This window comes from Carlito syrichta, unplaced genomic scaffold (assembly GCF_000164805.1).
Source record: "Carlito syrichta isolate Samal-C Ts95f unplaced genomic scaffold, Tarsius_syrichta-2.0.1 Scaffold305263, whole genome shotgun sequence".
In the NCBI taxonomy this organism is placed as follows: domain Eukaryota; kingdom Metazoa; phylum Chordata; class Mammalia; order Primates; family Tarsiidae; genus Carlito; species Carlito syrichta.
The window spans coordinates 217,169-236,105 of NW_007249359.1; the positions used below are offsets into that span (position 1 = coordinate 217,169).

Below are 18,937 nucleotides of genomic sequence, written 5' to 3' on the forward strand. Positions count from 1 at the left end.
CAAGGCAAGAGACTTGCTTGAGCCTGGGAGTTTAAGACCAGCCTGGGCAACTTGGTGAGACCTCGTCTCTACAATAAATCACAAAAACTAGCTGGGTATGGTGGCGTGCATCTGTAGTTACAGCTACTTGGAAGGCTGAGGTGGAAGGATCACCTAAGCCTAGCAGACTAAGGCTGCAGTGGCTGTAAGCATGCCATTGCCCTCCAGCCAGGGCAACAAGAGTGAGACCTAGCAGGTCCTTTTACATGATCTGTTATCAAATTGCCATTTCTGTATGTCCTCGGTGTTGAGTCATCGTCCTCACCATCTGTCCAACCATGGGGCATAGGCAAGACTGGGTTTCCCTGTCTGTAAGGCTGACGACCTGTCTCTGCCTAGAGTGACCTCCAAGGTCAAGACTCCCAGTTAAGACCTCATGGTGGATGGGCAACTGACCTTCTCCGGTGTGTTCTGGCTTTTCCATGAACTCTTCTCCACCCTCCCTCAGAACAGACCAGGCAACGAGAAATCTGCAACAAGGCTTCCCATCTGTTGGGAGAGCCTTTGAGACTGTAAGAACTAACAGCAGGACACTTTTCCACTTGGGGAACCTGAAGGCACCATCCAAACCCCATTGATTTCATTCAGTTTTGTGTGTATGTGTATGTAATCATAACAATGACTCAATTACTACAGAAAAACATAATGAGAAAGAAAAAAAAAAAGAAAGAAAGAAAAAGAAAAGTGACTGTCCCTAGCCAGGGGCAACCAGTTTGCACTTTGGTAGATTTCCTCCCAGACAATTTCATTTTACTTTTAATTTACAAGCAGTTTTAAAACCTTCATTATCTGGTTCCCAGTTTCTCTGTAGATTAGATGTAGCGATTTAGAAAAAGGGATGAAGAAGAAAAGTTGTAAAAAAGAGATCTCATTTTTTAAAGTGCACAGTGTTCTCGAGTCATCTCGTGGGCCACAGCCAGGCACGGATCAGTGACTCCTGAGGTCTGTCACTGTAGTGGGATTGGCATAATCATACATTTATATCTTCATGACCTCAAACCACCATTAAATGGTTAAATTATATTTGGTATATGCCTGTCAAAAGTTAGAGGTATAAAAAATGCACTTTTGAACTCTTGCATTCAAACTGGTTAAAATACGTAAGAATCGACTATTTAGCACTCTGGGAAACTTGGCTAATACAAAATTCTTCCTGTACTCTGGGTGTCAATAAACAAAATAACAGTTAAAGCTATGGGTTATCTTCCCAGTGACCATTCTGCCCTTCTTCCACTGTTTATTTTATTTTTTTGAATAGAGGTCTCACTCTGTTGCTCAGGCTGCAGTGCAGTGGCATGATCATGGCTCACCACTGCCTCAAACTCCTGGACTCAGAGACAATCCTTCGACCTCAGCCTCCTGAGTAACTAGGACTACAAGTGCGCACCAACATGCCTGACTAATTTTTTGATTTTTTTACAGACAAGTTCTTGTTATGTTGCCCAGACTGGTCTCGAACCCCTGTGCTCAAGCTACCCTCCTGCTTCAGCCACCCAGAGTGCTGAAATAACAGGCGTGAGCCACCAGACCCAGCCCTTGCTACTGTTCAATCACTCTTGGTGGGATTGGCTATGTCTCTGGCTCCAGACAAAGGCTCTGCTTGGCCTAAGCTAAGACAATCGCATCCCTTCCTCAGAGGAACTGATTTAGGAGTGAGCCTGTAGCTGTGCCCTAAGCCAACAGCTCAGCAATCCTCTGAGTGCAGTGACCTTACAGAGGTCAATTAACCAGTTAGAACAATGCCCTTGACTTGTGTACAGTGGCAATGGAGTCTAGGATCCCTCCTTCAGTCATCTGAGATGTGCACGGGGGTCCTGGGCCTGCTACTCTTTGGTGACCATGAGGATTAATGCTGCCCAGGGAGGAAGGCAGAGCTGAGGGGGAGAGAAGCCAGAATCTTGAAATTCATTCTCCAGCTGGGTGATTTCTATTTCCACCTGCATTTAGGTTGTTTTGACTTGCGAGAAAGGGCAGGTGTTTTGCCATGTGATGCTGGGGCTTACAGGAGATCAGCCCGTACACGTCCAGTGGTTCCATTATGGACATGGATGAGACGTTCAGGACACCAGCCTGGGGTAGCTTGAGCTGCAGTGGGGAGAGGGCAGCACGCCACATGGGAGTTGCTCAGGAAGCATTTTAAATTTTTTTTTTTTTTTTGAGTCAAGGTCTCAGATTTTTGAATCTGTTGCCCAGGCTGGAATGCAGTGGTGTGCTCATGGCTCACCGTAGCCTTGACTTTCTGGACTCAGGCAATCCTTCTGTCTCAGCCTTCTAAGTAGCTGGGACCACAGGCGTGTGCCACCATCTGGCTAATTTTATTATTATTATTTTTTTTGTAGAGACAAGGTCTCATTATGTTTTCTAGGGTGGTCTCAAACTCCTGGGCTCAAGCAATCCTCCTCCTTGACCTCTCAAAGTGCTGGGATGACAAGTGTGAGCTACCAGACCTGGCCTTCAGGTGTGATGGAGAGTGCTTGGAGTAATATTAGTATAATCATAAATTGTGCTCATCAAATCGACCTTCTAATTATAATTTAGCTCCCCATGTACTTTCTAGGCCAGAAGAAAAATTTCATGTGAGTAACAGATCTCTTTACATGGTGTGTTATCACATTGCCACTTCTGAGTGTCCACAGTGTTACATCATCATTGTCATCATCTGCCCAACCCTGGGGCGCAGGCAGTCCAGAATGTTTCAGCACTCGCTGGCTCAGCCTGTAATCCCGCACCTTTGGGAGGCTGAGGTGAGTGGATTGCCTGAGCCCGCGGGTTCGAGACCCGCCTGGGCAGGGAGACCTCATCTCTACAATAAATAAAAAAATTAGCTGGGCGTGGTAGCGCATGCCTGTAATTCCGGCTACTTGGAAGGCTGAGGCAGAAGGATCGCCGGAGCCCAGCAGGTCGAGGCTGCGGTGGCCTGCACTCCAGTCTGGGCGACAGAGTGAGACTCCAACTCAAAAAAAAAAAAAAAAAGACGAGGAAGAGAAGCCTAAAGATTGAAACTCCGGTTAGTATTACAAGGAGAGACGGGAGCTAGGGAAGGAGCCACTGGAGATGGAGTGGGCGAGGCATGGTGTCATCACCTCATCTTGTCACAGCTCCATGCCTAACAAGGGGAGAGAGCTGGTGAACCATGGGCCAAATCCTTTAGAGGTACCAAGATAGTCAACAGGCCAGATAAATTTGGTAATTTGGAGGCCGCTGGTGACGGTGTGGTGGAACCCACAGAAACAAATGGCAAATGACTTTGAATGTACTAGATTTGTGATAAACATGATGTAAACAAAGTTTACCAGAGACACTGGACCAACAACATATACGGATAACGCCCCCCCCCAAAAAAAACCAGATTTATCTTTCGGAGTGTGGGCTCCATATTACCTTGGAATTTGTTCCTCTGGTTCAAAAGGTCAACCAAAATTTTTATATGGAAGTTTCGAGAAGGTTGCATCATGATTTGTTGAAGAAACATCCTGAGTTGTGGCAAACAGGTGACTGGTTCTTCCACCATAACAACACACCTGTCTACACTACTCTGAGTGTTGAGCAGTTTTTGACCAAAAACTGCAAGACCCCTGTGCCCCACCCTCCCTAATCACCCAGTCTCACCCCAAGTGACTTTTTTCTTTTGTTTACCCTGATGAAAAAAGTCCTAAAAGGGAAACATTTTGCCAATGTGGAAGAGGTAAAACAAAAAATGGCAGAAGCAGTAAAAGACATCAAAATTGACACGTTCAAAACTGGTTGGAAAAAAAAAAGACTGGCGCAGTGGAAATAGTGTCTTGCATCAAATGGAGAGTCCTTTGAAGGTGACTGAAGTTTAAAAAGATAAGAATAAATACACAATTTTTAAATAAGTAAATTCCAGGCTTTTTTGGGTTCCCCCTTGTAGAGTCACAGTGATAGACACAAGATGGATTGTCTCATTTCCTGGTCCTATTTGCTCTGTGGATAAATCCAGAGTGTGAAACATTCTGTCCACATCTCTGGAGGACTCTAGAGTGTTTTTTGTGTTTGTTACTAACCACTGGTTACCATTTTCCTCCTCTCCCTTCCTGTCTCTGGTGATCTGGCTAAGACAGGACGAGGTAGGGCTCTGGAAGGCTGGCTAGCCGCCTCCCAATTTCCAGAGCTGAGATATTCATCCTGGGCGTGCCACCAACACCAGGGTCCTCAGCTCTGGGGCTCTCAAATCTCATCGGCACACGGAGACACGACCATCCCTGTGGGTGGCCTGGCATTCACCGAGGTATCAGTGGCTTGTTTCCTATAGACACACTTGTCAAGTTTCAGAAAGCAACACAACTGTCAAAAGAGAGAATGCAGCCGGGCTCAGTGGCTCAGCCTATAATCTCGCGCCTTTGGGAGGCTGAGGTGAGTGGATTGCCTGAGCCCGCGGGTTCGAGGCCCGCCTGGGCAGGGAGACCTCATCTCTACAATAAATCAAAAAATCAGCGGGGCGTGGTAGCGCATGCCTGTAATTCCGGCTACTCGGAAGGCTGAGGCGGAAGGATCGCCGGAGCCCAGCAGGTCGAGGCTGCGGTGGCCGGGAGTGGCCACTGCACTCCAGTCTGGGCGACAGAGTGAGACTCCAACTCAAAAAAAAAAAAAAAAGAGAGAGAGAATGCCTGATTGGGCCAGGCACCGTGGCTCACACCTGTCATCCCAGCACTTGAGGCTGAAGTGGGAGGATCACTTGAGACCAGGAGTTCAAGACCAGCCTGGGCAACACAGTGAGACCTTGTGTCTATTTTTGAAAATTAAAAAAATTAAACAATAAAACAAAAAAAGAGAATGCCTGAACTGTCAGAAGTTTGGTGAGCAAGGAATCCGAACATGAGGAGTGATTTGATTCAAGCAGTGTTTCCAGCTAGGATAGACTGAGGGACTGCAGGGGTGATGTTGCCAAGCAACTCAAGATGTTAGTGTTTAATCTAAATTTCTTTCCCTCAGGAAACACTTCCATAATTTTTGCCAATATTTCCTTCCTCTGGGACACCGTTTTATCCCTTGCCTCTGCGGTTGATCATCTCCTATTCACGTGGCTTTTGTTCCAAACATTAGTCTGATACACTTGATTCTCCTTGCAGAAGAATCAAGGAGATACAAGGATTCTCCTCACAGTCAAATGCCAGTTCTGTCCCCTGCTCTCGGTCACCTTGATTGAAATTTTCAGTGTTCACAAACATTCCCTTTATGCATTTTTAAAGACCGTCTTTGGAGTTTATTCCCACAGTTGGAAAGGCAGATGCAGCGATATGGATACTTTTGTTTATTCACTCATTCATTCACTGCATGAATATTGAATATATGTCCCCTCTGTGTCGGGTGCTGTGCTGGTCATTGGGATAACAGCGTTAAGACAGGCATGGACCCACCCTTCTCAGCACTGATGTTGAGTGTGGGGAGTTGCTTCCCTCCGTCTCTGGATGCTATGATGGCTCCTGCCACCGTTGGACGCTATGATGGCTCCTGTCACCGTTGGAGCCCAGAGGGCAAAACCTCGGGGATGGTCACTGATGTCCATCCATGTTGGTCAATTTTTCTTGCTGGTGGCCCCACAGACTACGTGCTTGCGTTCCAGAGAGTGGGGGAGGCGGGGAGCCGGGCCTGTCCCCAAGTTTGGGCTGAGGGCAGCCAGGGCTGTGAGAGCATGCATAATGCCACCTTCTGAGGCTGTTGGGACTGAGGATCCCATTCCCCCAACTTCTGGCTGCTCTAGCATGTCGTTGTTCTAAATTTTTTTTAGAGATAGAATTATGCTCTGTCACCCAGGTTGGAGTGAGGCAGCATGATCTTGTCTCACTGCGGCCTTGAACACCTGATTCTCTTGCCTCAGCCTCCTGAGTAGCTAGCTACAGGTGTGCCACCACGTCCAGCCTTTTTCTTATCTCACTGTGTCGCCCAGCCTAGTCTCAAACTCCTGTCCTCAAGCAACCCTCATACCTCAGCCTCCCAAAGCACTGTGATTACAGGCATGAGCCACTGTGCCCGGGCCCCATTTCTCATTCTTGTTGTAGCCCTTTTGTCTTGGACTCACCACTCCTAAACCTCCACCTACAATACACACATTGACTTTTTTCACCTTAGAATGAATTTTTCTTCTCAGAAAAAAATTTTTTTTGGTGGCTCACTTCTGTAATCCAGGCACTTTAAAAGACTGAGGCTGGAGGATTGCTTGAGCCCAGGAGTTTGAGACCAGCCTGGGCAACATAGCGAGACCTCATCTCTACAAAAAAAAATAAAGCTAAAAATTAGCCAGGCAGAGTGGTGTGCACCTGTCGTCCCAGCTACTTGCCTGTAGTCCCGGCTACTTGGAAAACTGAGGCAGAAGGATCACCTGAGCCCAGGAAGTCGAGGCTGTGATGATTGGTGATTGTGCCACTGCATTCCAGTTTGAGCAACAGAGTGAGATCTCCACTCAAAAAAAAAAAAAAGAAAAGCAGTTTTTCTTTTCCCCTGCTGTAGACAAGAGTCCTGGCCTGCCTTTCCATCACTGCTTCACATATATGAATATATCCTAAATCCTTCATGAACAAAAATTAGAGTCATGTCGACGCACCTGCCACTGATAAGTTTAATTCTATTAACAAAATATACATATGGCTCCCGAAAGAACATTAATCCAGAGCTCAGAAAAAGGACCTTGCATGATAAAAGGAAGGGCAAGGGAGAATGAATGAAAAAGGGAGGGAAATGAAGGTGGACGACCAGACTACAGAGTGAATTCTAGTGCAGAATTCAAGATGTCAAGTCATGCACAATAAATGCTTAATGGTTAGAAAAATGAGGCACAGATAAAAGTAAGTAGTGATTTACAGTTTTCTAGAGATTCTGGCGCACTTGTAGAGTACATGTGATACAAGCATAACATCAGTTCTAGGCTGAATGAAGAGAAACAAGGGTGTTCATTGCCAAGCGATACCATGTAGCTGGGATATGCTACCAGTACTGGAAGCAAGATCTTATGAGCATTTACAAATTTACTTTATATTTCCAGGGATAGAAATGTCATTTCTTCAGAAATCTCAGATGGCTAGGTCGGGCCACATGAACCGTTTCTGAAATTCACATGAGAAAATGACAGTACAGAAATTGCTTATTCTGAATGTCGCAGACTGCGGCATCAGCTGGGAGGTTATCCTGAGACAGGCTTCCCATTAGCAGAGGCAGGCCACATGCTGGGAGCAGGGGCCCCGCTGGGAGACAGCCCGCTGGGAGATGGGCACTGGATTGGTGGTATTGCAGGCTCTTTGCGTTTGTGGTTTCAGCAACAAGCTGCTGAATATGTGAAATGAGGCAGGTACACCAACGACCTCTTGTAGCTTGGGGCTGCATATATTTAAAGCGTTTAAAGTGCTTGCAAATGGGAGCTCTGGGTTCATCCTTTCTGTCCTTCCTATGTGTTTAATCAGTTACAAGGTGGCTCTCTGCTTTGTAAAGCAAGGACCAGGAGTCCCATCTTTATGTTTAGACAAAAGGGACATGTCAGAGGCGCTACTGTCAAGAGGAAAGAGGAACAGCCCAGGGCCGGGAAGGCAATGGCTTCCTGAGCTAAAGCTCCTACTATAGTGTGAATTGTGTGCCCCTCAGCAAAGATCCTCTTGTCCAGAGAAGGTGATGTGTGTGGACAACTGAACTCTAGAAGGGGAAAAGGGCTTGGACAATTTCCACAATGTCCTTCGCATCCCAAGAGTCTGACCTGGATGAAACGAGATGATAGGGGTCAAGGTCGAAGACAGAAATGATCCCACGACAGTGGAGACCTACTCCATGTGGAATTCAAAAATAGTACGAAATATTATTTGAGTCATGTTGCCTTTTTCTGTGGTGAGTAATAAAAATTCAATGGCCCAAATAAGGAAAATAAATGTATTGTCTCCAGGATACGGGATCAGGCAAAGCTGGATCCTGCTATGGAAAGAGTATTATCAGGAACTCGACTTACTCCAACACTTGATTTGGTTTGTTTCTTGGGGTTGGCTTTATTTTTAGGCTCTTTCCAGAGTTGAGCTTTTTATATTCTACCACCTTCACAACATCAGTGGAGAGTATCTTTCTTTTCTAATAGATCCAAAAACAGTTTTTAAGTTGATGCTCATGGGCCCAGGTTGGGACATATATCTTTCCCTGCACCCAATGTGGTCACTCTGATCAATACTCTTTTCCCTCTGTCGGGTTAGACTCAACCTCACCCACACCAGCAGACTGAGAGTGCCAGAGGGATGGCACACTGTTATTCTATGAGAAAACAAAACAGAAATCAACACAAAAACAAAAAACAGAAAGATAAAGCAAGTGGAAAGACATTCCATGTTCTTGAGTAGAATGACTTAGCCTCTTAGAAGTGTCAGTTCTCTCAAGTTAATATGTAAATTCAAGGCCAACTCCTCCAAAGTCACCAATGAATTTTCTCTTAGAGCTAGACAAGTGGAATCTAAAGATAATTTGAAAAATAGGGGCGCGCGCCGTGGGCGGTGGATTCAAAGTTTGGACCTGGGCCTCGGGGCCTGCTGCGGGTCCGAGGGGCCGCGCGGTGGCTGTGAGCTTGTGTGCGGGGAGGACCTCGGATGCCCAGACGGCTGGTCCCTGAGTTGGGGGGGTGTATGGCGTTCTTGACCACAGTCCCCCAGAGGAAGCGGGTCAAGTGGAAGGCTCCCCGCAGCTTTCTCAAGCGGGTCTTCAAGCGACGGAAGCCTCACCTCCGTCTGGAGAAGAGTGGCGATTTGCTGGTCCATCTGAACTGCCTACTGTTTGTTCCTGGATTAGCAGAAGAATCCAGGACAAATACTTGTGAGAATAAGTGTGGAATTATTAATAAGGAGCATATATTGACTGCAGCAAAGGCAATTCTAAAGAAGAGCAGAGGTTAGAAGTCAAAGAACACATTCTTGAAAATTCTGTGATGTATTATTTTCAGTGGTAACAACTCATAAAGGCATTTTTGCATATCAGTTAATATTATAGATTATTAAAATATTGACTAGTTAAAAAAACACAAATAAATAAAACAAGAACAACTAGGTAAATGCTAGCATGAAGAGAAATAAAATAAACTAGGCTTTCTTCTCCATTACTGTTTCTGATAATACTTATTACACACAATAGAGCAAACAGGGCTCCCTCCATGTTTTCATGTGTGTGTGTGTGCATAGTTTATCTCTAGGGTATCTCCTTAGGAGGAAAGGGAATTAGTGGGTTGAGCATATGTGAATTCACTAAGTAGTTCTTTTTGGGGGTAATTTCTAACGGTTTAAAAATTTAACTACAAGCCGGGCTCGGTGGCTTAGCCTGTAATCCCGCGCCTTTGGGAGGCTGAGGTGAGTGGATTGCCTGAGCCCGGGGATTCAAGACCCGCCTGGGCAACTTGGTGAGACCTCATCTCTACAATAAATCAAAAAATTAGCCGGGCGTGGTAGTGCGCACCTGTAGTTCCAGCTACTTGGAAGGCTGAGGCGGAAGGATCGCTGGAGCCCAGCAGGTCGAGGCTGCGGTGGCCGGGAGTGGCCACTGCACTCCAGTCTGGGCAACAGAGTGAGACTCCAACTCAAAAAATAAAAATTAAAAAATAAAAAATAAAAATAAAAACTTAACTACAGTGAGATTATTATACATATTTCTGTATAAATATTTTCCGAACACATTTTATAGAGTGATCAAAAGCACTGGGAATGATAGAATCCATCCTACAAAATGAGAGTTGAGAGTTGAGCTCCTATAAAATAACAATTAATATAATTATAATTATATTAGTGAAAATGTAAACGTAATATTCCTTGTGATGCAATTAATCGAAACTCCCATCTCTTTTCTGCAGGGAAGTCTTGTAACTGTCACTGGCCCTTGTCTTCTTCTTTAATTACTTTAGCTCTCTGTGGTCCATGGTTTTCCTTCTAGTCCTCCTCCCATCCTTCTTGAATTGAGGTCCGTTGTATCAACGATTTACTGCTTAAAAAGAATCCAGCCGGGCTCGGTGGCTCAGCCTGTAATCCCACGCCTTTGGGAGGCTGAGGTGAGTGGATTGCCTGAGCCCGCGAGTTCGAGACCCGCCTGGGCAACTGTAGAGGCGTAAATGAAAAAATTATTAGCCAGGCGTGGTAGCGCGCAACTGTAGTTCCAGCTACTTGGAAGGCTGAGGCAGAAGGACCACTGGAGGCCAGCAGGTCGAGGATGGTGGCCGGGAGCGGCCACTGCACTCCAGTTTGGGTGACGGAGTGAGACTCCAACTCAAAAAAAGAAAAGAATCCTCAGCCTCTCTGAGGATTCTTTTTGCATCTATACTCGAATGAGTTTTCTGTTTTAAGTAGTGCTTGGCACACAGGAGACCCTCTGTTCTGCTAGTCTTCATCAGCGGTAGTTTAGAGCTCTAACTACTCTGGCCTTATTTGCATAGCACCCTGCAAAGTCGCATGCTGGAACTTCCAATGCACATTTGGAAATAGCATTGCTAAATGGTTTTAACAAAAATACTAGGATCTCCTGAGGAAAAAAAAAAGACTACAAGTCAAAAATACATATGCCAAGAGGAGCAGTTTGTCGTTGACAATCCATATTACATCTTATATTTGATAGTTTCTAATCAAACATTTGTTTTTCAAGAACACACTCTGTTTTCAAACAAGTGAAATATATATCCCAAGAAAGAAAGATTTGAGAGCCATCACTTAATCGTGCTGTGCTAATTGGTCCATGTATTAACCGTGACCAGCACTAGTTTTGAAGTTCATTCCAGAATATTATTCTGAGAATTGTGCAAATCAGGGTAGAACTTTATCATTCAATGTATACTTTCCAGTGAATTTTAATGTTCGCATAGCTTTCTATGTGTATTAGTTGTTTGCTATTGTGTAACAAGTTACCCCACATTCTTGTGGCATTGAATAATATTGACCACCATGCATTTTCCTGCTTCAGGAATGAGGTGACTGGGGGTGCTGAGGCTGAGTCTGCCATCCCTGGGGCGGCAGCCTGTGAAGGCTTGGCTGAGGCTGGATGATCCCCTTCTAAGCAGCTCACTTAACATCCTGGCAAGTGGCTTCTTGATGTGTGGGCCTCTCCAGAAAACAGCTTGAGTAATGGTCTGCAGAAATGTGAGCCCTGCAGCAAGCACACCAGAGTCTCCATGTGGGATTTTCAAAACTTCAGCTTCTGTCCTGAGATTCGTATAGGCGACTCCCTTGAGCCTACAGGTATGACGTGGGAAAGGTTAACAACTAATGCTGTATGGAGTAAAAGGAGTTACTTGTATGTTATGACTTTTGAAATCAAGTTCACTGGCATTATGTTGCCAATTTTTGGGTCTTATTCGAAAACTATATTACGTCAGTCCAGTGAGGTGATCATTATTATTTTTTGCGACTTATAGATCAGAAAACTGAGAGAGAATCTGCTTAGGTGAGTGTTCCATGGAGCTGAAATGTGAATTTAGGCAGTTGACTCTGAAGCTTGTACTCCTAAAAAATTAAATTACACGATACTGTCTTCTCTTTGAATTTTATTTATTTACAAAATAAAAAACCCTACAATTTATGGTGATAATTTTGAATGTGTAATAAAGTAGAATAATTTTCTGAACCAACATAAATTTAGCATCCAGCTTCACTGGCAATGCATGGCTTTCCTATCTCATCCTCACCTTCCTCTCCTTACTGATCTTGAAGGCAATCTCACACATCATAGGGTTTCATCTAAGAATGTTCCAGCCTGACTCTCTAAGAGATAAGGGCTTTTTGAAACATAAACACTATCAGGCAAAAAGATGAATACTAACTTTCTATTATCATCAAATATTCATTTAATGTTTAAATCTCTAATTGCTTCATAAATATCATCCCTTAAAAACATTTTCATTTGAATCACGATTCAAATAATGTCACACAATGTGATTGATTTGATTTATGTATCTTTCAATTTTACTTTAACCTATGTGTTCCCTTCTATTTTTTTTTTGCCATCAATGAATATGTACTTCTAGAATTTATCTATTATGAACACTGCTGCAGTAAATCTCCTTGTATTTATTTTTCTGAGAATTGATGTTTCATACAATTTTTTGTTGAAGTTTTTTAATACTAGTTTTTAAGAATTCTTTAAGTTTTTTTCTTTCTTTTTCTTTTTTTTTGTTTGTTTTTGAGTTGGAGTCTTGCTCTTGCCTAGGCTGGAGTGCAGTGGCATACTTACGGCTACCCCAGTGTCGACCTGCTGGGCTTCAAAGAACCTTCTCCCTCAGCCTTCCAAGTACAGGCGTGTGTTACATGTCTGGCTAATTTTTTGATTTATTGTAGAGACGAGGTCTCGCCAAGTTACTTGGGCTGGTCTTGAACCCCTGGGCTCAGGGAATCCACTTGCCTTGGCCTCCCAAATTGCTGGGATTACAGGCTGAGCCACCGATCCCAGTCTCTTTAGGTTTTTTAAATGTTAAAAAATTATTTTCTGTTACAAATATTTGTCTTCAATTTGTTACTATTTTAATCTTTTTGTTTTTTTTCCCTACAAAAGTAAAATTTGTGTGTAGTCAAAATGTCAATTTTTCAAATTATAATCTTGGGTTCAACATCTTGTTTGGAAAGACCATTTCCATGCCAATATCATTAAAAATAAATCACATATATTTTGAGGACATTCATTTTTAACTTTTAAAAAGTTGTACTTCTTTTTTTTTTTTTTTCAGTTGTAGTCTCACTCTGTCGCCCAGGCTGGAGTGCAGTGGCACACTCACAGCCACCCCAGCATTGACCTGCCGGAATCTGGAGATCCTTCTGCCTCAGCCTCCCAAAGTAGCCGGAAGTACAGGCATGTGTTACCACGCCTAGCTAATTTTTGATTTATCATAGAGACGAGGTCTCACCACATTGCCTGGGCTCAGGCAATTCACTTGCCTCGGCCTCCCAAAGTTCTGGGATTACAGGCTGAGCCACCAAGCCCGGCCAAAAGTTTTACTTATTTGGTTTACTTCAGTATAAGGGATCTAGTTTTATTCTTTCAAATGCATGCCGTTCATACTAATGCTATATATTAGCTTTTCTGTCTTTTTCCTTAAAGATTCGAGATGCCACCTTTACCACACTCTACATTCTCCTGATATTTCTCCCCCACCACTTTTTGCTTGCAGTTTATTTGTTAAGGACACCGGGCTTTAGAGTTTCCCCAAACTCGATTTCTTGCTTGCATCCCTGAGGTGTTCTTTAACCTGTTCTATTGTGTTCTATCTTCTCTGCAAATGGTGGCTGAATCTTGAAGGCTGATTGGATTCATGGCTTGACTTTTTCAACAAGATTTCTTCATAGATGTTGAGGTGTTCTGTCAGCAGGAACATTGTGTCTGGATGTCTTTCTGTTTTGGGGATAATAGCCATCACTTACAATCAATTCCTAGATTTTGTAATTCATAGAGGTTGCAAGGTGGTAATATTCTAATACTATAGCATTCCTTGTTTGCTTATTAGCTAGCTAAAGTGTTTCAGGAGAAATGCCTGACATCTACTATTTGGCTACCCAGTGGTTCAGTTCATGTGGGAAATGTGGGACAAATGCTAGATTATTTCCCTTTATCTCCCAGTTTTCAAAATAATGACATGTCTAGAAGATGACCAATATAATTTTAAAAGCATCATTATGAACACATGGGTTTAAATATATTGCTGTGTTTTAATCCATTAAACCTGTTATTCTTAAGATGCTTAAACTTTCCCATCTTTAGCCAGCAAGAACCTCTTTAAATTTGCTTTAGAATTCTTTTTTGCTATGACTGACAACAGTAATTTTTAATTTGATATGATAAAATTTTCTAGGCTTATCTTACTTATCTTTTGCCCATGACTTGAACTTAGGGATTTTTTTCAAGGGTGGGGCAGTCACGGGGGTTCAGTGAGATAGTTTATATCTTGGAATGAAACACAGTAACACCCATAGGATGGCATATGAGATCCTGGCACACAGCAGTTCACATGCTCCACATTAGGCATCACTTTAATGTTTTCAGGGATGCCATGTATTTTCAGTGCCAGGTTTTCTGGTTGCAATTGCCTCCCAACATTGATGTAGATCAGAATGTGAAGGTGGAGTGTCCAACGTGGTTCTAAGATTTAGGAAGCTGTGCTGTCCCCAACAGGAGCATAGAGCCTATTGGTAAGGAAGTGTCATTTTTAAAGAATAAAAAGAAAAAACGTGTTCAATTTATGTGTATGATTTTTTCAAATAGGGGGTTAAGAAATACTTAGTAAGTTCTTTGAATCTAAGTACTTAATACATGAACTTCTTGGGAATGCTTAAATTTCTTGTGCTGTGGAAACCCTTCTGAGATGCCAAGAACAACACATCCCGATCTAGTCTGGGTGCCCTTGGATGAGACTCTGTTGGTTTTTGTCTGTGTGTGACTGAGTTGGAGCTGGTTTCTGAATGTCACCACTGCCATTTTCTGATGACCATTCTTGGCTTTCTAGTCATCTTTGATCTGTTTGCTTTGTGGTGAATCCCTTAGCTCACCTGTTCCATGCTGGTATGTCCATTTGGATAAAACAAGATAACATAATACAGTGGAAAGCAGCTCATGGGAGTCAGTTTAATACCAGGGTTCATCCATTTGCTGAGACCACAGCTTTCTTTGCTGATGGTTGATACATGGTGCTGCATTAATTTGCAGGGGCTCATTTCCGTACTGAAAAGCTATATCAGCAAATTTCATTTTGGATGAAATGAACTGTTCTACCAGGGACAGTTCATGACAATATATGACACTATGCTGAAGACAAAGGAATAGCGCAACACCACTGCCATCTGCAGGATACGCCCACCTTCCTTCAAGACACTAGACATTTATTTTTATTTAATTTTATTTTTTAGAGATAGGGTCTCGCTCTGTTGCCAAGGTTGGAGTACAGTGGTGTGATCATAACTCACTGCCACCTTGAACTTATGGGCTCAAGTAATCCTCTCGTCTCAGCCTCCCAAGGACCTGGGATTACAGGGGGCACCATCACCCCCTAAATTTTATTTCTATTTTTTGTTAGATACAAGGTCTCACTATGTTGCCCAGGTTTGCCTCAAACTCCTAGCATCAAGTGATCCTTCCCCCTCCCAAAGCATTGTGATTACAGGTGTGAGCCACTGTGCCTGGCCAAGACACTAGGAGTTTAATGCGCTTATATCCTCTTGACCTACAGAAGGAGGCAGGGATCAGGGGCCAATTGGTACTCACAATACTAGTGAAGCTGAACTACTTTATTCTTTAGATAGAACAGACATAGAGCCGTAGTTCTCATATATATTTTCAGAACTTCTGTGCCATATGCCCCTCTTTGGAGACCACTGCCCCAGAGCACTTGGGTCCTGAAAGGCCACATTTTCCATGATGTGTCTTTTCCTGAGATAAACCAATAAAGGCTTCTCCTAGCTGGCAGAGCCCTAGGCAAGTCTGTTGTGGCCAGGCTTGGACCATCTCCCAACGCAAAGCTCAGTACAAAGAGCCTTGTCTGGTGACTTTGTATAGAAACAGATTAGGTGGCCTGCAATTCTGCGTTTCTGTAAACATTAGAACAGAATATTCTGGATGGCAGAATTTGGAGTCCTCAGGTAGGTTTTGTTCACCTGGGTTGGCTCGACCTCCCTCCCTTCCACCCCCTGGCTGAGGAGATGTCCTTTAAGATGCTCATTTGCCCTATCGTGGTCCCACACAGAGGAGTCAGGAAAGGGGAAAATTAGGCACATTTTTAAATACATTGAAACATCTACAGTAGAACCACATCTTTTTTTTTTTTTTTGAGTTGTAGTCTCACTCTGTTGCCCAGGCTGGAGGGCAGTGTCACAATCATGGCTACCACAGGCTCAATCTGCTGGACTCAGGTAATCCTTCCACCTCAGGTTTCCAAATAGCTGGAATTACAGGCATGCACCACCACACCCAGTTACTTTTTTGACTTATTTTAGAGATGAGGTCTTGCCAAGAGTTGCCCAGGCTGGTCTTGAATTCCTGGGCTCAGTCAGTCCTCTTGCCTCAGCTTCCCAAAGTACTGAGAAAAACCACATTTTGAAAGCCTGAGGACTTTTCAAGAGTTTTTTTCTTTTTTGAATTCTGTAGTCTTTACTTTCAGCATCAAGCACTAAAAGATGTCTTTGTCAGTCAAGGTTATCCATTAATCATGACTATGAGAGAATACTGCCCCCCCCTCCTGTGACTAACTGAGAGTTTAAAAGCACATCCCCAGTGCTTGTCTTCTTGGAAGAAATAATTCAGCCAAGAGACAGAGCAGCAAAGCTGGGAAAGGGGTTTATTAAGGAGAGAGAGAGAGAGAGAGAGAGAGAGAGAGAGAGAGAGAGAGAGAGAGAGAACTCCAAAAGGTCACAGAATGGCCTGACCCGGCTGGAAACAGCCCCGAAGGTTTTTATGTTGTTTTTATATTTTTAACCTTTTTTCCCCCTCTCCCTGGTCTTCTCCCTAATTTTGCATTGTCTCTGTCCAGGGCTGGGGACGTTATATAACTGAGGGCTTTTGTGCCTCCCTGGGGCCCGGCGATCAATACAAGTCCTACCTAATGGTGGCTTTGCTCATTCCTGCCACCTCAGGAAGGTCATATGGTGGACAAATTTGCTCTTAGGGCACTTGCACAGCCCCGTGTTTTGTTTTTTCCCCTTCCCAGGATGTTATCGGCTACAGGTTGATAGTTGTGGCTCTGGGGTGAGGATTTTTGGGAATTGCTGGGGCGTTCCTTCCTTCATGGGTGTCACCCTCTGGAGCCTCCCCGTAATGTCCTCTTGTCTGCCTAAATGCCTGTCTAAACTACCATCCCCACCTCCCTGGCACAGGGTTAGAAAAACCTTTTCTACACTGAGGATGAGAAGAATTTTCAGAACATGTTGATTATGTGCTTACCACCTTCATCTGTGAAGATAACAACAGGACCCAACCTTCATGAAGTTGAGAGGATACTGGAGAGAAGACCCATGACTCCTCAAGGATGCAGCCCAAGGAGACCGTGGGTCTCTCTGTGAATTCCCTGGCTTGCTTTGGGCTGGCATGGTGGCTGGGGGAGGCATTTGCAAGTGGTTACACATCTAGGCGACAGAACACTTCTTACCTCTGAGAAGGCATCAGGGGTGGGAGGGTCCACAGGGATGTTGTAGCAGGGATGAGGGGATGCTGAATGCATGTGTTGCCAGGAAAAGGGTGCTGCTCCCGGCATGCGACGGTCTACGTAAGTATGTAAGGTTTTTATGATCACCTTTGGAAAGAATTTGCAATCTGACACCAGAGAAGCAGGATAAACAAGTAGCTTCGTTGAGCAGAGAAAAGCCCACTCCCAAGACTGGTGGCCTATGGAAAGCTGTTGCTTTTGCACCCAACTATTGTTGAACTATAACTTTTATTCTTATGGGTGTTGAGGAGTGGGGTCTAGGGTGGGCTTGTCCTAGAAATGGATGGTTTTAGGTCTGGGTCCCTGTTACTCTTTCCTCCCATCAGACAGGGGAGTTTCAGGCTTTATAGGGTCATAGGGACTGTCATGGCCCCCTGGTGGGTGGAGACTTTGTAAAACCACAGTGCTAATGATATAATAATGAGCGTATAATAAAGGTAAACATGGATTGGATAGTCTTAGGTCAACCTTGGCTATTGATGCCCATGCCTCAGAGGGTCTCTAAACTAGTTCCTGCCTTGGTGGTTGGCTCTTGACCAAAAGCATACTGGATAAAAGGACTAAACTGGCCAGGTATGGTAGCCATGCCTGTAATCCCAGCACTTTGGGAGACCAAGGAGAGAGGATTGCTTGAGCCCAGGAGTTCAAGACCAGTCTGGGCAACATAATGAGAACTTGTATCTATGAAAAAAATTTGAAATTTGGCAAGTATAGTGGCACGTGCCTGTATTCCCAGATATTTGAGAGGCTATGGTGGGAGGATTGCCTGAGCCTAGGTGACAGACCCCAACTCAAAAAAAGAAACAAAACAAAAAAAGAACTAGATTACAGTTAGGTAGCTGTGAAATTTCCTGTAATGAGGAATAGGAATTTAAATTTGCATACAGGCATGGCTTTGCAAAGGCTGTTGCAGGTGTTAATGAGCTTAGAAATTTCCTACAGCCTTGAGGTTTCCTTAGCCTAACCAGCCTACTCTATCTCATGGACTCAACTGCACATCCTGGTGGACGCATAAAGATCTCCTGTTATTTGCTTCCTCTTCCTTGTGACTATAAATTCTGACAGCTATGGACCAGGCACCCTCCCCCTGTTGTCACGAGTCTACACAGGACCATGTGGAACAAAGATGCAGCCCCTAGAGAAACATGAGGGAGACTTAGAACTTTGAAATGACTGAACTGAGACCCTGAAAATGACCAAGAAAGAAAAAAAATTCATTTAACCTGCTTGTTTGAGTTTTTACAAAGGGCAGGCATAGTTCTAGGGACTGAGGATCTAGTAATGAACACGAGTGGAAATCTTGCTTTTAGGAGCTTACATTCTCGAGGAAAAATCTAGAAATAAAATGATAACTAAGCAAAATATACAGGACATTTGATAGTGCGCTAAGCAAACGATTACATCAGGAGGCTGGGTGCAGTGGCTCACGCCTGTAATCCTAGCACTTTGGAAGGTCAAGACCAGATAATTGTAATCCCAGTCAAATTCTGAGAAAATGTCAGACAAGCCAAGCCTGGGGAAAAGTCTACAGGATTCTTGGCCATTCCTCTTCAAGACTGTCAAGATCATGGAAAACAAGGAGATCCTGGGAAACTCTCATAGACCAGAGGAGGGAGATGTAACAAGTTCATGAAAGGTGGTTCCTTGGATCGAATCCTGGAACAGAAAGAGAATACTGATGGAAAAACCGGTGAATTTCAAAACAAAAACAAAAACAAAAATCTGGAGATTAGTTCATGATAATGTGCCAATGTTGGTTGATTTAGCTTT

The 18,937-nt window shown here is 43.9% G+C and overlaps 1 protein-coding gene across 2 annotated transcripts; it reads left to right on the forward strand.

Moving 5' to 3' along the window:
- The first annotated feature begins 8,645 nt into the window (after positions 1-8,645).
- LOC103263791 (centromere protein W-like) lies at positions 8,646-8,912 on the forward strand. Of its 2 annotated transcripts, XM_021714143.1 has the most exons (2): positions 8,646-8,771; positions 8,812-8,874. In XM_021714143.1, exons 1-2 carry the CDS (start codon positions 8,646-8,648, stop codon positions 8,872-8,874), a joined length of 189 nt encoding a protein of 62 aa, XP_021569818.1. The 2 variants fall into 2 exon arrangements, with proteins under 2 accessions (XP_021569818.1, XP_021569817.1); XM_021714142.1 differs by having other exon boundaries at positions 8,646-8,912.
- The last annotated feature ends 10,025 nt before the right edge of the window (positions 8,913-18,937 follow it).

Coding starts and splice junctions, on each gene's coding strand:
- LOC103263791 (XM_021714142.1), top strand. CDS start 8,646: ATGGCGTTCTTGACCACAGTCCCCCAGAGGAAGCGGGTCAAGTGGAAG.